The sequence below is a fragment of the Pristiophorus japonicus genome, chromosome 1 (assembly GCF_044704955.1).
Source record: "Pristiophorus japonicus isolate sPriJap1 chromosome 1, sPriJap1.hap1, whole genome shotgun sequence".
NCBI lineage: Eukaryota > Metazoa > Chordata > Chondrichthyes > Pristiophoridae > Pristiophorus > Pristiophorus japonicus.
The window spans coordinates 313,817,364-313,832,622 of NC_091977.1; the positions used below are offsets into that span (position 1 = coordinate 313,817,364).

The 15,259-nt window shown below is 42.0% G+C and overlaps 1 protein-coding gene across 3 annotated transcripts in view; it reads right to left on the reverse strand.

Annotated features, from left to right (window-relative positions):
* Nucleotides 1–15,259, reverse strand: part of ctdp1 (CTD (carboxy-terminal domain, RNA polymerase II, polypeptide A) phosphatase, subunit 1) — a 385,081-nt gene that overhangs the window by 244,817 nt on the left and 125,005 nt on the right. For all 3 annotated transcript variants that reach the window (XM_070888570.1, XM_070888569.1, XM_070888571.1), the window contains one exon: nucleotides 13,173–13,403. In XM_070888570.1, coding sequence (XP_070744671.1) covers nucleotides 13,173–13,403 — 231 coding nt within the window. The remainder of the gene's footprint in view (nucleotides 1–13,172; nucleotides 13,404–15,259) is intronic.

Below are 15,259 nucleotides of genomic sequence, written 5' to 3' on the forward strand. Positions count from 1 at the left end.
TAGAGGATTGTTGGAGCATGCCGAGATTCAGCGTGGATACGGTCTGCTTAACAGCCTAACAGCCTAATCTTGGCCAGCACTTCACACCCGCAAATTTTGTATCTCGCGTATCATGCGACCCCCCAAATTTAGGTTACAATTTAGGTCTTCAAAAGTCGCATGATACGCGAGTATATACGGTACATGTAAATACCTTTTTGTACATGTCTTATGTTTATGCGCAAAATGAGAACTTTTCTAGTTGCTGGGTATGTTCGCACATCCCCATACATAGCAAAGGAGGCATCCCTTTGAGGTCAATCTCCCTTAACATTTCGGAAGTAGCGTAGTGGGTAATGCGACAAAACGGTACAGGGGAAGTAAATGGTACTTGGAACCAGAGTGGGGATAAAGAAACATGGAGATCGGGGGGGGTTACCTTTTGGATGCATTGACGGATGGTACCAGCCAGAATACAATAGGTCAGTACGACCCCCGTTCCTGGTTTTGACCAACACCTTAGGAGTTGGAAGGCCCACCGCTGACATTTGTTTCACTAGAAACCTGACTGGTGAGGAAACAGGTTTTGTAGCAGGATACTTTAACCTCGCCAGGTGGAACATAATAGCCAGCGAAACAACAAACCAGGGGTTCTTTGAAATAGAGGGTTTGAAGAATCAGACAAGTAGTCAGGACTGGGACCCTAAGATTAGGTGGCGACGGGGGACTGAGAGAGAGATTGGGATCGAATCTAACAGCATACAATGGCAATTATTTTGTGTGCGGGCATAAGGCCTACCCCTGGTTGCCACAGGACTGGAGGGGGTCCTGTTATTTGGGATATGTGGTCCCCTTTTGTCAGACGGGTACGTACTTTAGCAGAAGTACAGACACCAGGTCAACTAAGACGAGATCTTACCCCGGTAGAGAGGCTATTTGGGGTTATGATGCTCCCATTCGGGATAGGACGCACCATGGATGAATTACGTAACCTAGAGAGGGTACTGGAACAGATAGTTAACGACACTGCTGAAGCAATAGAGGGCATAACGGCTGAAATGGTAGCCATACGCACAATGGTACTCCAGAACCGAATGGCCCTAGATACTAGCACAAAGTGGGGGCACATGTGCCTTAATTGGAGCTGAATATTGCACTTACATTCCCGATAATTCAGAAAACACAAGCAACCTCGCTGATCACATAAGAAGGGAGGTAAAGAAGTTATCCACGACAACAGGAGGATCTGGCTGGTTTGACTGGCTGTTAGGGGAATCCTGGGGGTCCTATCTTATGCATGGAGTAATTATTCTGGTTGTAATAATAATTACTTGCTGTGTGATTATCGGGTGTTTTAATATCTGCTGTAAAGTTATAGAAACATAGAAACATATGATGGCTCGACTGATGCCAGTAGCCAGTGTAATCGCCGAAGAAGAAGCACACCTGATGGAAATACCTGAAGACACCAAGGATGAAGAAACAGACGACAATGACACCGACCACTATCTTTGAAGGGTAGCCTAGAGCTACAGGCAAGGTGGACATATGGAACATCAGGGAAGTAACATACCCCAAAGGACGAATATATGACACCATGCTACTATCATTGTGGTCATCTGGATTTCGTGAACATCCTCCAGGACCAAAAGGGGGAATATTGTTGGAGCGAATTTTTGGACATATACTTGACTAGTATACGGGACCAAACATTTGTTTTTATTTTCCCTTTAATGAATTTTGTAAGGGACAATACTGATGCATTATGCTTTATATAAAAAAAACAGTTAGACTTCAAGGTATGCTGGCCTTGAGTTATGGAGATAGGAAAGTGAGATAATGAATGACTGGAGAGATAAGTGAAGGTATGTTTGTCTATACCGGTGCCAAAAAGGCCTGCACTTGTGTATAATGCCCTGTCACAATGCAGGCTGGTTTATATCAAGAGCTCAGCCTTGGATAGTAATTGTATGAATGCGATGATTAGACTTAAAGACTATTTCTAAAGCATGTGATGTAAAGTGACGTAATTTGTAAGATAAAAGAACCTCACTGGAGATACCAATTTGAGAAGTGGTTCAGAGACAGAGATCTCTAACACTTCTCCCAAAGCTTTGTCTCCGATTTAATAAACCTCTCTTTATATATTATACAGTCTCGGAAATATTTTTCCACAACAATCTCATAGTCCTTGGACTTTAAAAAGGTGTTATATTGCATCTCGCAATATATTCAGGTCATGCTTTACTTCATTTTGTACGTCGCGTCCTCTTGCAAAAATAAATGCACCTACTTTAATCATTTAATGTAGCTGAATACTGGATTTCAGTACTCAACAGTATAGAATATGACTGAAATAATAGGTTGGTATCGTCATATTTTTAACGCAATCAATGCTCTAAATTAGTGCAAGGGCTACAATATAGTAGCTATACAGACTGTTTGATGACTGCAGGCTTTACAACTTATAGTAAGCCCATTAACTCGGTACAGGTTAGGCATGATGGGCCAAATGGCCTCCTTCTGTGCTGTATCATTCCATGATTCTATGATAAACAAACTGCATCCATATAAATACCTGGACAAACTATTCTGACAGTGAGCTATAAGGAAACGGTATGTCTATCAAAATACTTGCTCAATAATCCATGCACTAATCTCACTACTTTATTTTGGTTAAGTTTGCATTATCATCGTCTTGCACTTACATGAATGCAAGCCTGGACGATTACAACAATAATTTGCATTTATATAGTGCCTTTAATGTAGTAAAAATGCCCCAAGGCACTTCACAGGAGCATTATCACAAAATCTGACAAGCCACATATTAGGATAGGTGACCAAAAGTTTGTTCAAAGAACGGCTTAACGGCGGAGAAAGATGTGGAGAGGTTTAGGGAGGGAATTCCAGATCTTAGGGCCTAGGTATCCGAAGGCACAGTCATTAATGTTGAAGAGATGAAAATCAAGGATGAGCAAGAGGCCAGAATTGTAGAGATCTCGGAGGATTGTGCGGCTGGAGGACGTTAGAGATCGGGAGGGATTTGAAGACAAGGATGAGAATTTTTAAAATCGAGGCGTTGCCGGACTGGAAGCCACTGTATGTCAGTGAGCACAGTTCCAGAAGAGGAGGAACTAAGAACACAAAAATATGGGTCAAAAATCAATACCAGCTCCAAACAATTAGCTATTTTTTTTTAAATCTACTAAATTGACATTTTTAGGTCAGTGCAGTATAGCAAGGTGGCTGGAGCATGCAACAGAAACACAGTATACTGCGTATCATGCATTAGATCACAAATAGGTTGTGGGTTGCTATCACTGTGAGGAGCTCAAACTATGCCTGGCCTTGGCTCTTAATAGAGGGAAGCAGTGTTGGGTGAGATATGAATCAGTGGTCAAACAAAGGGACAGAGAGAAAGTTAATGGGGCCCAAGTTTCCCCAGGAGCTGCTCCTTTTTTTTTGAGCAACTTGATTTTTCTGGACTATCTTTTTAGTTGCAATTCTGGCCATTTAATTTGCGCCAGTGTAAGTGAGTTCGTTAGGTTTTTATAAGTTCAGTTTTTTTTTCCAAAAGGGGGCATTTCCCAGCCACTTACCCGTTTTAAGCATTTGGCCAGCAAATAGTTGCTCCAAACTAACTTAGGCCAGCGTATGTTGCAACTTCTGTCCGCACAGAAAAACCTTACCTAGAGTTAAGGAATCGGCGCAAGTAACTACATTTAAAGCACCACCAAGCACCAAGCAAAGCACAAAAAGTAATAAGCAATTAATTAACAAATAAAATAGAAGGACCCTGCACCTAAAGTACCAAGACCAAAACAATCAATCAATCAATAAATAGGCAAATAAAAAAAAATAGAAGGAACCCTGCACCTAAAGCACCAAAATCAATCAGTAAATAACAAATAAAAATTAGAAGAAGTTCTACCTTAGGGAATGCAGCGGGCCGCCAATGAGGGAGCCCATTCGGCCAGGGCTAGGGATGGCATGCTCCGGGCCCCTCTCACACAGCCTGCAGCGCGGGTTTGCAGAAACAGCCTGCCAAGAGCTACTGCACATGCGCGCAAACTCTAGTGCACATGTGCAGAGGTCCCGATACTGTTTTCAGCGCCAGGACCGAGCTCCGCCCTCAATCCAATGGGCCACGCTGTGCCACGACCGAGAAGAGGCTGGGAAACAGCCAGAATACCGACATCTTTTTTCGCTGCACTTGGAGGCGGACAAAAGCAGCACACCTCAGGTGAGGGCACCAGAAAAACAGATTTGGGAAACTCTAGACCCATTATCTGGCCCAACTAAAATCAGTTATTTTTTTTTTCCATTCATTTGGCAACATCTCCTAAAACTGGGATATGAACCCAGGTTGAATTCATCCCATTCAAGATACTGATTCAAAAAATTTATGTTGTCTACAATACTAATGATCCACTCACAAATATTCTTCTTCATCGAGTATTTTCCATTTATAAAAAAAAAATTATTTTCCCATTCTGTTACTTCAAGAATCACAGGATTGGTCATAGCTACAGCCGAGAGAGGTTAAGCAGTTGTAACTGATCTTTCATCTGTTAAGAGCCAAGGCCAGGCATAGTTTTAAGCTTGTCGCAGTAATAGCAATCCACAATCTATTTGTGATCCAATACACAAAAATGTATTCCAAAAGTAATGCAAGTATAACATCATTTCACTAGGAAAGGGAGAGAAGTATTTGCCAATAGCAGCAGAAAATCTCACCCTTATTCCAGTTGACTTTTTAACTGCACTTAGGGCTAGACTTTCCCTAAAGCCCTCCCATCGCCCGATTGCCGCCCAGAAAGACCGCTAAGATTCTACAAATAAAGCTGGTGAAAATTTCCATAAAAAAGAAAAAAAAATACCGGCCGGCGAAAAAATGGATCCTACACCAAGATTCTCAGCGAAACTAGGTAAAATGGGCAGTTCTTAACAGAATGATTGGTAAGTACTTGAAATTTAGACCGAGGCTGCGGTTGGGCCTAGGGAGGGGGGAGAAAACTCAAAAAATATTTTTTTAATTAAACAAAAAAATAAAAAGTTAGAAAACATTCTCAAGACCCTTTTTAACATAATCGTCATTATAGAATTTTTAAAATAATTCTAAAAAAAACTTTTAACTTGCCTTTCTTTTCAGGGTACTCACCTGCCACCCTGTTTCCGGCAGCTTTTCGTAGGCAGTTTCCTCGGCGAGGTGCACGGGTCCCCATTGAGACAAAACTTGGATCGTGGCGGTTTTCTCGGCGGTGCACGCAGGCAGTTTGATCCCAGCGGTATTTTCAAAACGTCGGCGGAACTCTTTAAAAAAAATAAAGAGGAAACTATCGCCGGGCGGTTTTTCACCAAAAAAAGAGCTGTACCGCCGAGAAAACCGTCAAAAATGAAGGGGAAAGTCTAGCCTATGATCACTCAACATTGTACACATGTTCAAACTCTAAGTTTGATAATGTAGTCTCAACAATTTTGCAACACATAGCCCAGAAACCACAATTCATATCGAGTTCCAGTGCTCCATGGTACTTCCGAACTTTTTCCAGTTAGTAAGTTAATGTATCACAGTTTGCTCAATTTGGAATGATTTAGAAATTATAAATTAAGGCATCCTGTCAATGAATCAAAGGCTAGCTTTTGACCTGAATACAGATCCATCTATATCTCCTCCAATTAAAATCATCAAATATGTGGTATAGCGTATAATATTCTAACTAAGAGAACAATTTGTGTGGTATTGTATATAATATGCCAATTAAAATAACATGTGGTATGCCAATAATCCAGCAACTAAAAACAGTGCGATAACATAATACTTCAATTCAAATAAGAAACCGTGAGAGAGCATATATATTAACTACTTGCATCTAATGCCTTAGACTGATAGCTGAAGTATTAATGCACATAAAGGGGCCTTTTTAAACTTAAATGTTAAAGCAGCACTTCTTTTAAATAGCACAACCACAGTGAACATCACGACTGTTAAAAAAGATTTAAAAAATTATGAAGAATACAGGTACATTTTTATCACATTCATTTCCAGAAAGCATAGGTTTCATAAATCATAGAATTATAGCACAGAGGTAGTCATTCAAATCAACACACCTGCATTGGAGAGAGGAAATCATCTGCAATGGCTGGCAGATGTCCAATTAGTTTTTAAGCCTTTCATAGGAATTGTTGAGGCAAATGGACAGAGCATGAATAATAACTTGCCCCAGCTTCCATATCCAAGGGGAATCAAAATATATTCTTGTACAATGTCACAATCCTTATGCAAGTCTTAAAGAGGAGCACTTTTTAAATAAAAAACCCTTACAAAAAATCAGGTTGGGGAAGGAAGAAGAAAAAAAGAGGAAATAAGAATTTATATGGAGTAGCAGAAAAAATGACTTGGGTAGTAACTTGACAGAAGAGGCCATGAGTCACATAAGAGATGTGTTCCAGAATTACAACAACAACTTAATTGCTGCACGAAGAAAAAACACTTCATACCAACACTGTTGCAGCACAGATGCATCCGTAAACAAAAAATAGAGTGCAAAAATATGTCATGTGGTTAAACAAGAAAGGAGTCAACGATCAAAAGAGCATAATACATCTTCAACAGGAAATGTGATAACGATAGTATAATTTATGGTTGGTAGTGATAAATGCTGGATTTCTTGCATCTAACAAAGGTCATCATTCTCAATGTAATCACAATAGTTGCTGTTCTTTTAAGTCTTTCCTTCCTTCATCTTTTGAAGCTCAACTGACATTCAGAATTAATAGCAGGACTAGGCCATTCGGCCCCTCGAGCCTGCTCCGCCATTCAATGAGATCTTCTACCTCAACTCCACTTTCCTGCACTATCCCCATATCCCTTGATTCCCTTCTATCGATCTCTGTCTTGAATATACTGAAAGAAAGAATGAGCCTCCACAGCCATCTGGGGTAGAGAATTCCAAAGATTCATCACCCTCTGAGTGAAGAAGTTTCTCCTCATCTCAGTCCTAAATGGCTGATCCCTTATACTGGGACTGTGACCCCAGCCAGGGGAAACATCCTCCCTGCATCATCCCTATCAAGCCCTGTAAGAATTTTGTATGTTTCACTAGTTACAGCCTGCCAACCCGAAAATGACCCGTTTATTCCTTTGGACTATTTTCTGTCCATTAACCAATCCTCAATCCATGCTAGTATATTACCCCCAATCCCATGAGCCCTAATTATGTTTAATAACCTCTTGTGTGGCATCTTATTGAATGCTTTTTGAAAATCCAAATACACCACATCCACTGTTTCCCTGTTGTATATCATGCTAGTTACAACCTCAAAACATACTAACAGATTTGTCAAACATGATTTCCCTTTCATAAATCTATGTTGACTCTGCACAATGCTATTATTATTTTCTAAGTGCCTTGTTACCACGTCCTTAATAACAGATTCTAGCAGTTTCCCTACTACTGATGTCAGGCTAACTGGTCTATAGTTCCCCCATTTCTCTCTCCCTCCTTTCTTAAATAGCGGGGTTACATTAGCTACCTTCCAATCTGCAGGAACCGTTCCAGAATCTATGGAATTTTGGAAGATGACAACCAATGCATCCGCTATCTCTATAGCCACCTCCTTCAAAACACTAGGATGTAGGCCATCAGGTTCAAGGGATTTATCGGCTTTCGGTCCCATTCATTTCTCCAGTATCATTTTTTCACTAATACTAATTTCTTTCAGTTCCTCATTCTCGCTAGATCCTTGATACTGCACTATTTCCAGAAGGTTTTTAGTGTCTTCTTCCGTGAAGGCAAACACAAAATATCTGTTTAATTTCTCTGCCATTTCCTTATTTCCCATTATAATTTCTCTTGTCTCAGCATGTAGGAGACCCATATTTCCTTTTTACATATCTATAGAAGCTTTTACAGTCTGTTTTTATGTCTCTCGCTAGCTTACTCTCATATTCTATTTTCCCTTTCTTTATCAATTTCTTGGTTCTCCTTTGCTGAATTCTAAAATGCTCCCAATCCTCAGGCTTACTGCTCTTTTTTAGCAACATTATAAGCCTCTTCCTTTGATCTAGTACTATCTTTAACCTCTTGTTAGCCACGGTTGGACCACTTTTTCTGTGGCGATTTTGTGCCTTAAAGGAATGTATGTTTGTTGTAAATTATTAATTCTTTAAATGCTTTCCATTGCTTGTCTACCATCTTACCTTTTAATGCAGTTTCCCAATCTACCTTAGCCAACTCTCCCCTCACACTTACGCAGTTTCCTTTATTTAGATTTAAGACCCAAGGTCACTTTCAAACTCAATATAAAATTCTATCATATTATGATCACTCTTCCCTAAGGTCCCCTTTACTACAAGGTCATTAATTAATCCTTTCTCGTTGCACAATACTAGATCTAAAATAGTCTGTTCTCTAGTTGGTTCCTCAATATACTGATCTAGAAAACCATCTTGTATACATTCCATGAATTCGTTCTCCACACTATTACTGCAAATTTGATTTGCCCAGTCAATATGTAGATTAAAGTCCCCATGATTAATGTATTACCTTTGTTACATGCACCTCTAATTTCCTGATTTATCCTGTGCCCTACATTAGCATTACTGTTTGGGGGCCTATAAACAACTCCCACTTATTCCAGACTCCTGTTCTTTGAATAGTGCTATGGGAACAGGCAGATTTGGTTTAACATTTCCTCCAATAATACAGTATTCTCTAAACTGAAATATCAGCTTAGGTTATATTCTTGGTGTGGTTTTGAACGTACAATCTCTTGACTGTGGGGTGAGAGCACAACCAACTGAGGCAAGCTGGCATTTAAACCACAGCATAGGATGTCATGCAGCTTGGCCAAACTTCAATCATTGCCTACATAACAACTGGCCTTCAATAATTAATAAATTAATGAATCATTAATAGGCTGTCAAACACTTTGGAGATGTCCTGAGGATGCAATAAGGTGAAAGTGCAAGTTCCTTCTTTTTAACAGTTGTCAAGTTACGAGCACAGCCCATTGCAACTCTCTTCAATTCCACTATCTACAGGGAAGTACATATCCTCTTTGCTGCTTCATGTCGGTGGCACAGTCTGAACTGGACACTTGAGTACAGGGAGGTACCATCATGCTCTGACTCATACACAGACTAGCAACATGTGAAGCCAAAAGTTTTTATGCTCAATGTGAATCTGTAGCAATGGTTTTACTATTAAATGGCTGATAGTATTTTGTTACCAAAGAAATGATTTCATTATTAAAGAATGCCTTTCTAATATTGCAAATATTAGAATGTCACAGGGATATACTCATCATCCAGACAATTAAATTGTAGTCGCAGATAAGGATTTCCAAGAATATATAATCCATCCCTTGGTGTCCTGCAGCCAGCCAGTTGTTGATTACATTTTGTAATGAAGTTGGATTTGTACTCGTTACATTGCTATGAATATACAATCACCAGCAAAGTTTAGATTTATATATATGTTGACAAGAGGATGCATAAATTCTGTACCTGAACATAAGAACATAAGAATTAGGAACAGGAGTAGGCCATCTAGCCCTTCAACAAGATCATGGCTGATCTGGCCGTGGACTCAGCTCCACTGACCCGCCCACTCCCCATAACCCTTAATTCTCTTATTGGTTAAAAATCTATCTATCTATGATTTGAATACCTGAACAGCAATGCTGTCGGAGCAAAATTCCACAATGCAATTAACTGGAATAGATGTAGAACACAAACTAAATTGTGATCGGAAGCAAATGATTATAAACCAATAATACAAGATTAGCTACTCTGGAATCAGAATACTGTCACAAGTGTACCAGCACAAATATAACTTACACCAATGCACATGTGGCAAAAGTGCAAAGTTGTAGCAATGGTTTCACAAATAAAATTGGTCAGCAGCACAGCATTTTATTACCAAGTAATACATTTCTCTCATTACATTCAAAGCTACATTTTACAAATGTTAAAAGAGACATATTCTTCATTCAGACAATTAAATGATTTTCAGACCATGGTGGTTCCTATCACATTGCATTCTCCCTTGAATCTGGATATCTCATCAAACCAGACAGAGTAGTGTTCTATACTTACAATGTACCAAATAACTGAACAAGTTCATCCTCATCTTATGGTCAAGGTTACTCTCGCAAAAACACAAGTCATCTGAAAAACTCCTTTCAGAGAAAAAAAAACTCATCCAAACCACGCATTAGTCCTTGCGACAAGTTAATACAACAATGCATAATTACTCCACTTAGCGATTTTAGAAAGATCCAAAGTTTTCCCATGAGATAGCAACTACAGCAGGGGAATAGCCTTACCTTCTTTGGCGGGGTGGAATGGTTTGATATGTCATGCTTCCATTAGGAAGCAGCTAGCTCAATTCTTTCAGCAACTACTTTGCTCTCTCTGCTAAGACAAAGGTCGATAGCCATTTGAGAGATTTCTCTGTTCACTCTGCTCTCGTAACCACCACAGGCTGTACGGAAGGTGAATACACGATCAAGGAGCAAACATGCGAGGCAATGTGCACAGCCATCAGTAATGGAGAATGGTGTGTGGAGTGACCAAGGGAAAACCCTGTTCACATTTTTGGAAAATATTTGGAACAAATATAGTAAAATGCAATTGCTCTGCGTGAAAAAAATGTTTCTTTCATAACATAGCAACCACAATGGGACTGTGCATTCAGAATCAATGGGCCCAAGTTTCGAGCCGCGCAGTCCCGACCTGGATGCCCGTTTTTCGCGCCACAAAGTGCGCCTAAAAAAAACTTTCAGATTCTCCAGCTCCCTGCAGGTCGTTTGCAGCTCGGCGCAGCGCAGCAGGAGCTGTAGGGGGCGGAGCTAGGTCCCTGCGCTGAAAACAATGCCGGGACCTCTGCACATGCGCGCTACAGTGGGCACGCATGTGCAGTAGCTCCAGGTGCCCAAAACTGTGTGGGAGGGGCCCGAAGCACGCAGCCCCTAGCCCTGGCTGAATGGCCTCACTGGGGCTGCGTGAATAAGGCTCCTCCCACGCCCAGCTCCTGCTTCCTCCCGACCTGACACGACTCCCGTTTCCCGCCCCCCACCTCCGGACCCGACACCGACCCGACTCCCGCCCCCCCCGGACCCGACCCGACTCTCTTTCCCCCCCCCCCCCCCCACCCCCAGACTGGACCCGACCCGACTCCCGCCCCCCCCGGACCGGACCCGACCTCCCTCCCCCCAACCTGACCTCCCTCTCCCTCTCCCTCCCTCCCCCCGACCCGAACCGACCTCCCTCCCACCACCCCCCCGACCCGACCCAACGCCACCTACCTGTAAATCTGGTGCTGGGGATGGGCCCTGCCCGAAGTTTCAGGCCCGGCCCGTTCAGCCTCTCTCCCCCTTCTCCTTTCTCCCACCCCCCCCCACAATCTCCTTCCCCCCCACTCCTCCCCTCTCACAGCTCCCCCCCCTCTACTCGCTCCTCCCCCCCACCTCCCCTCGCTGTCAGAAACACAGATACTGACAGACAGAGAATGAGACACACACAGACAGACAGACAGAGAGATAGAGATACTGACAGAGACACACTCGGGGGGGGGGGGGGGGGGGGCATCCTAGCACGCTGTTGGAGGGCTCCCGGTGCTGCAGTCGGTAAGTAGAAAATGTTTTATTTATTGATTTAAAAAAAAATTATTTCTTATTAATTTTTTTGGGTTGATTTATTGATGTTTTTATCATTTATTATTGATGATGGCTCTTTATTTGTAAAACTGAAGTATTTAATGTTTGTAAACTTCCCTTTAAACCACCCCCCCCCCCACCCATTCCCTACGCCTGATTTTCTAAAGTGTAGACAAGGTTTTTTTCGAGCGTACAAAAATCTTCACTTACTCCATTCTAAGTTAGTTTGGAGTAAGTTTTCACTGACGAAACTTTGAAAACAGGCGTAAGTGGCCGGACACGCCCCCTTTTGAAAAAATAATTCTGTTCCAAAGTGAAACTGTTCTAACTGACTAGAACTGGAGCAAACTAAATGGCGAGAATTCAAATTTCTAAGATACTCCGTTCTACACCAGGTGCTCCTAAAAATCAGGAGCAAATCATGGCGAAACTTGGGGCCAATAACTGAGCATTACCCTTCATAACACTTGGCACAAGAGAAGCTTCACATGGTTCCAACTCAAATCTACTAAACTGGCGAGGTAAATAAATCTATTTACTCATAGTACATTAAGTGCATAGAGTTCCTTTAATAAACCCTGGAATAAATGACCAGAAAGGTACAGTAAATATGAACAGGATCTATCCTTTGTGATAAACAATGTTAGAGTTTCAAAATCATAGTTAAATTTGCAATTGCACATTTTGCAATGATCAGATTTTTATTGTTTAAATTAAGATTTAATTTTTCTAAACCATTTACTATTCAATCAAATTCATGCATATGAATCAACAACTTCTTTTATGGCAACATTTCTCTCATTCCCATCTCTATGATCACCGAGGACCACATGTTGTCCCCAGCTGAGAAAATGGGCAGGCAAGCTGCCCCGAAGCCTCTGACAAGTCATCAAACAGTGCAGAAGAGTGGCCATGGGAAATTGTCCCTTGGATGTTTCCACCTTCTAGGCATGAATAAACACGCCTGATGCCTGCAGTGTGACTCCTCACAATAGCACAGCTGAGATTAGGAACTCGCCATTCAGGAAAACGCAAGCGCAGTCTTATGCGTGATAATAGTTTTCATAATGCCTAACAACATTTTTGCAGCGAGTATTTCTAGACTTTGCACGAGTGATCAGGAGGTATTAAGCAGAGGCCAGATTAATTCCATTTTTGCGGGGTGGCGATACAACATGTGCCGGTCCGTCATTGTCATTTAAGGAATGGAACTTACAAACATACACTTCACAGGACGCGGTTCAGACCAAGTTCCTCAAACTGTCAGATATAATCCATTACAAAATACCTTCCAAAAGTATTCCACCAATGTGGTAAATATGCCTTCTCTACTTTCCTTCTAATCCGTAGAGTACATCACTGGAAGGTACTAGTAATGATCATTCTGTGAGAAGTGCCCACCAAATCCTAAAGTTTCCACTTTTTAACCGCAATTTAATGGGACAGCCATTTTTATCTGAACCTTGCATGCTGTGCCCTTCTGACATAAATCTACGACAGAATTTTCGGCGTCTTCCTGGGGACATTACCTGAATAATGACTGTTCTCCATGAACTGGTAACGTAACGGGTGGAGCCGGAGGTTGGATATACACTGATTGTTTGTTTCCCTGAGAATCTTTTCGGATTAGCTTTCCTGTGTTGGGATCATAAATGCGGACTTCAGGTCCGGGCTGTGCCTTCGGATGAATGGGAGTCGGATGAAACAATGGTGTTTGAAAACCACCTTGGACCTCGGGGAAACTGGCAGGGCTGTTGGTTCTGCAGAAAACACAAAAATAAAAATATGAATTGATACTGACAAATCTGCCATGTCATTAATTGTTCAAGACTTTGAGTACAGTTACTCATCACCATGCATTTATATAGCGCCTTTAACATAAGAATACATCCGAGGATACTTCACATAGGTGTGATCAGAAAAATAAATTGACACCAAGACAAATAAGGAGATATTAGGTGGGGTGACCAAAAGCTTGGTCAAAAAACTGGTTTAAGGAAGGGTCTTAATACTAGAGAGAGGCAGCGTTTAGAGAGGGAATTCCAGACTGTGGGGTCTGGACAATTGAAGGCATGGCTGCCAATAGTGGGGTGATGGCAGGGGGGGAAATGCACAAGAAGCCGAAGTGTGAGGAACTGAAAGTTTGGCCTGGGGGGGGGGGGGTTAGGGGGCGGAGTTCTGAGTTCTAGCGCTGATGGAGGCTGCAGAGATATGTAGGAGCGAGACCATGAAGAGATTTAAACATGAGGATGACCATTTTAAATTTGACACATTAGGGGAATGGGAGCCAATGTAGATCTGCGAGCACAGGGGTGGTGGGTGAGCGGAACTTGGTGCAAGTTAGGATACGGGCAGCAGTACCTTTGGATAAGGTGAGATTTACAGGAGGGTGGAACTTGGAAGGCTGGCCCGGAGAGGATTGGAATAGTTAAGTCTGTAGGTGATAAAGGCAGCAGCAGGAGGGCTGAGTTGGGGCAGAGGTGGAAGTCGGTGGTCTCAGTGATGGAGAGGATATGGAGATAGGAAGCTCAGCTCAGGATCAAATAGGATCCTGAGGTAGCGAACAGTCTTGTTCTGCCTAAGATGATGGCTTGGGAGGAGGATGGAATCAGTGGAAAGGGTATGGTGTTTGTAGCAGGGGCCAAAGACAATGGCTTCAGTCTTCCCAATGTTTAAATGAAAGAAACTGTGACTTATCCCAGACCGGATGTTGGCTAAGTTTCTGACAACACAGAGGGAGTGAAGAGGTTGAGCAGATGTTATCAGCATACATGTGGAAGTTGACATCAGGTCAAGGCACATTATGTCGATGCGGATAAAGAAGGGCAAATTATAGATCCTTGGGAGGGGGGGGGGGGGGCTCCAAAGGTATTGTGGAGAACACTATAGAGGTTCAAGTGTATTTCATGAAAAGCAATTCTTGTGTAACTTTAGCTCAAACAGTGCTTCAATTTTACAAACATAGTTCTCAAGTGACTGCCAAGACAATACAAGACGAAGACTTGTGTTATCAACATATTCAATCCGTTATCCTATTATTTCTGACATTTTCACGTGCATCTTTCAATTAGCAGTATTATCAGAAGGTTGTGGGATCATGCCCCATTCCAGGACTTCAGCACATAAACTAGGCTAACGCTTCAGTACAATACAGAGGGAGTGCCGCCTTGCCAAAAAGAGACCATCCCCCAGATGAGAAATAAAACAGAGATCCCACATACTTGGTCTGGTGGTTCAGATGGGCATTAAAGATCCCACTATACAGTCAACGCAGAAGATGAAGATCGCTCAATGTCCTGGCTAACATGCCTCTCTGAGCACCAGTACAACCGATTACCTGGACGTTTATCTCATGGCCCTTTATGGGATCTTACGTGCAAAATGGCTGCAACATTTGCTTACACAGCATCTACACTTCAAATTCACTCATTATGGGCAAGACATTTCTGAGAACTACAACAAGGGAGTATACTAGTGAAGGGCTTTTCCCAATGCACAGGTTACTTGTGCCAGTAAAGACCGTGTCAGAATTCTCCCCAGGTAAAACCCTAAAGTGCAAAGTTGCATTAAACTTCCAACACTATTGGTGGGGCATTGGTCGTCAGAAATCGGCATT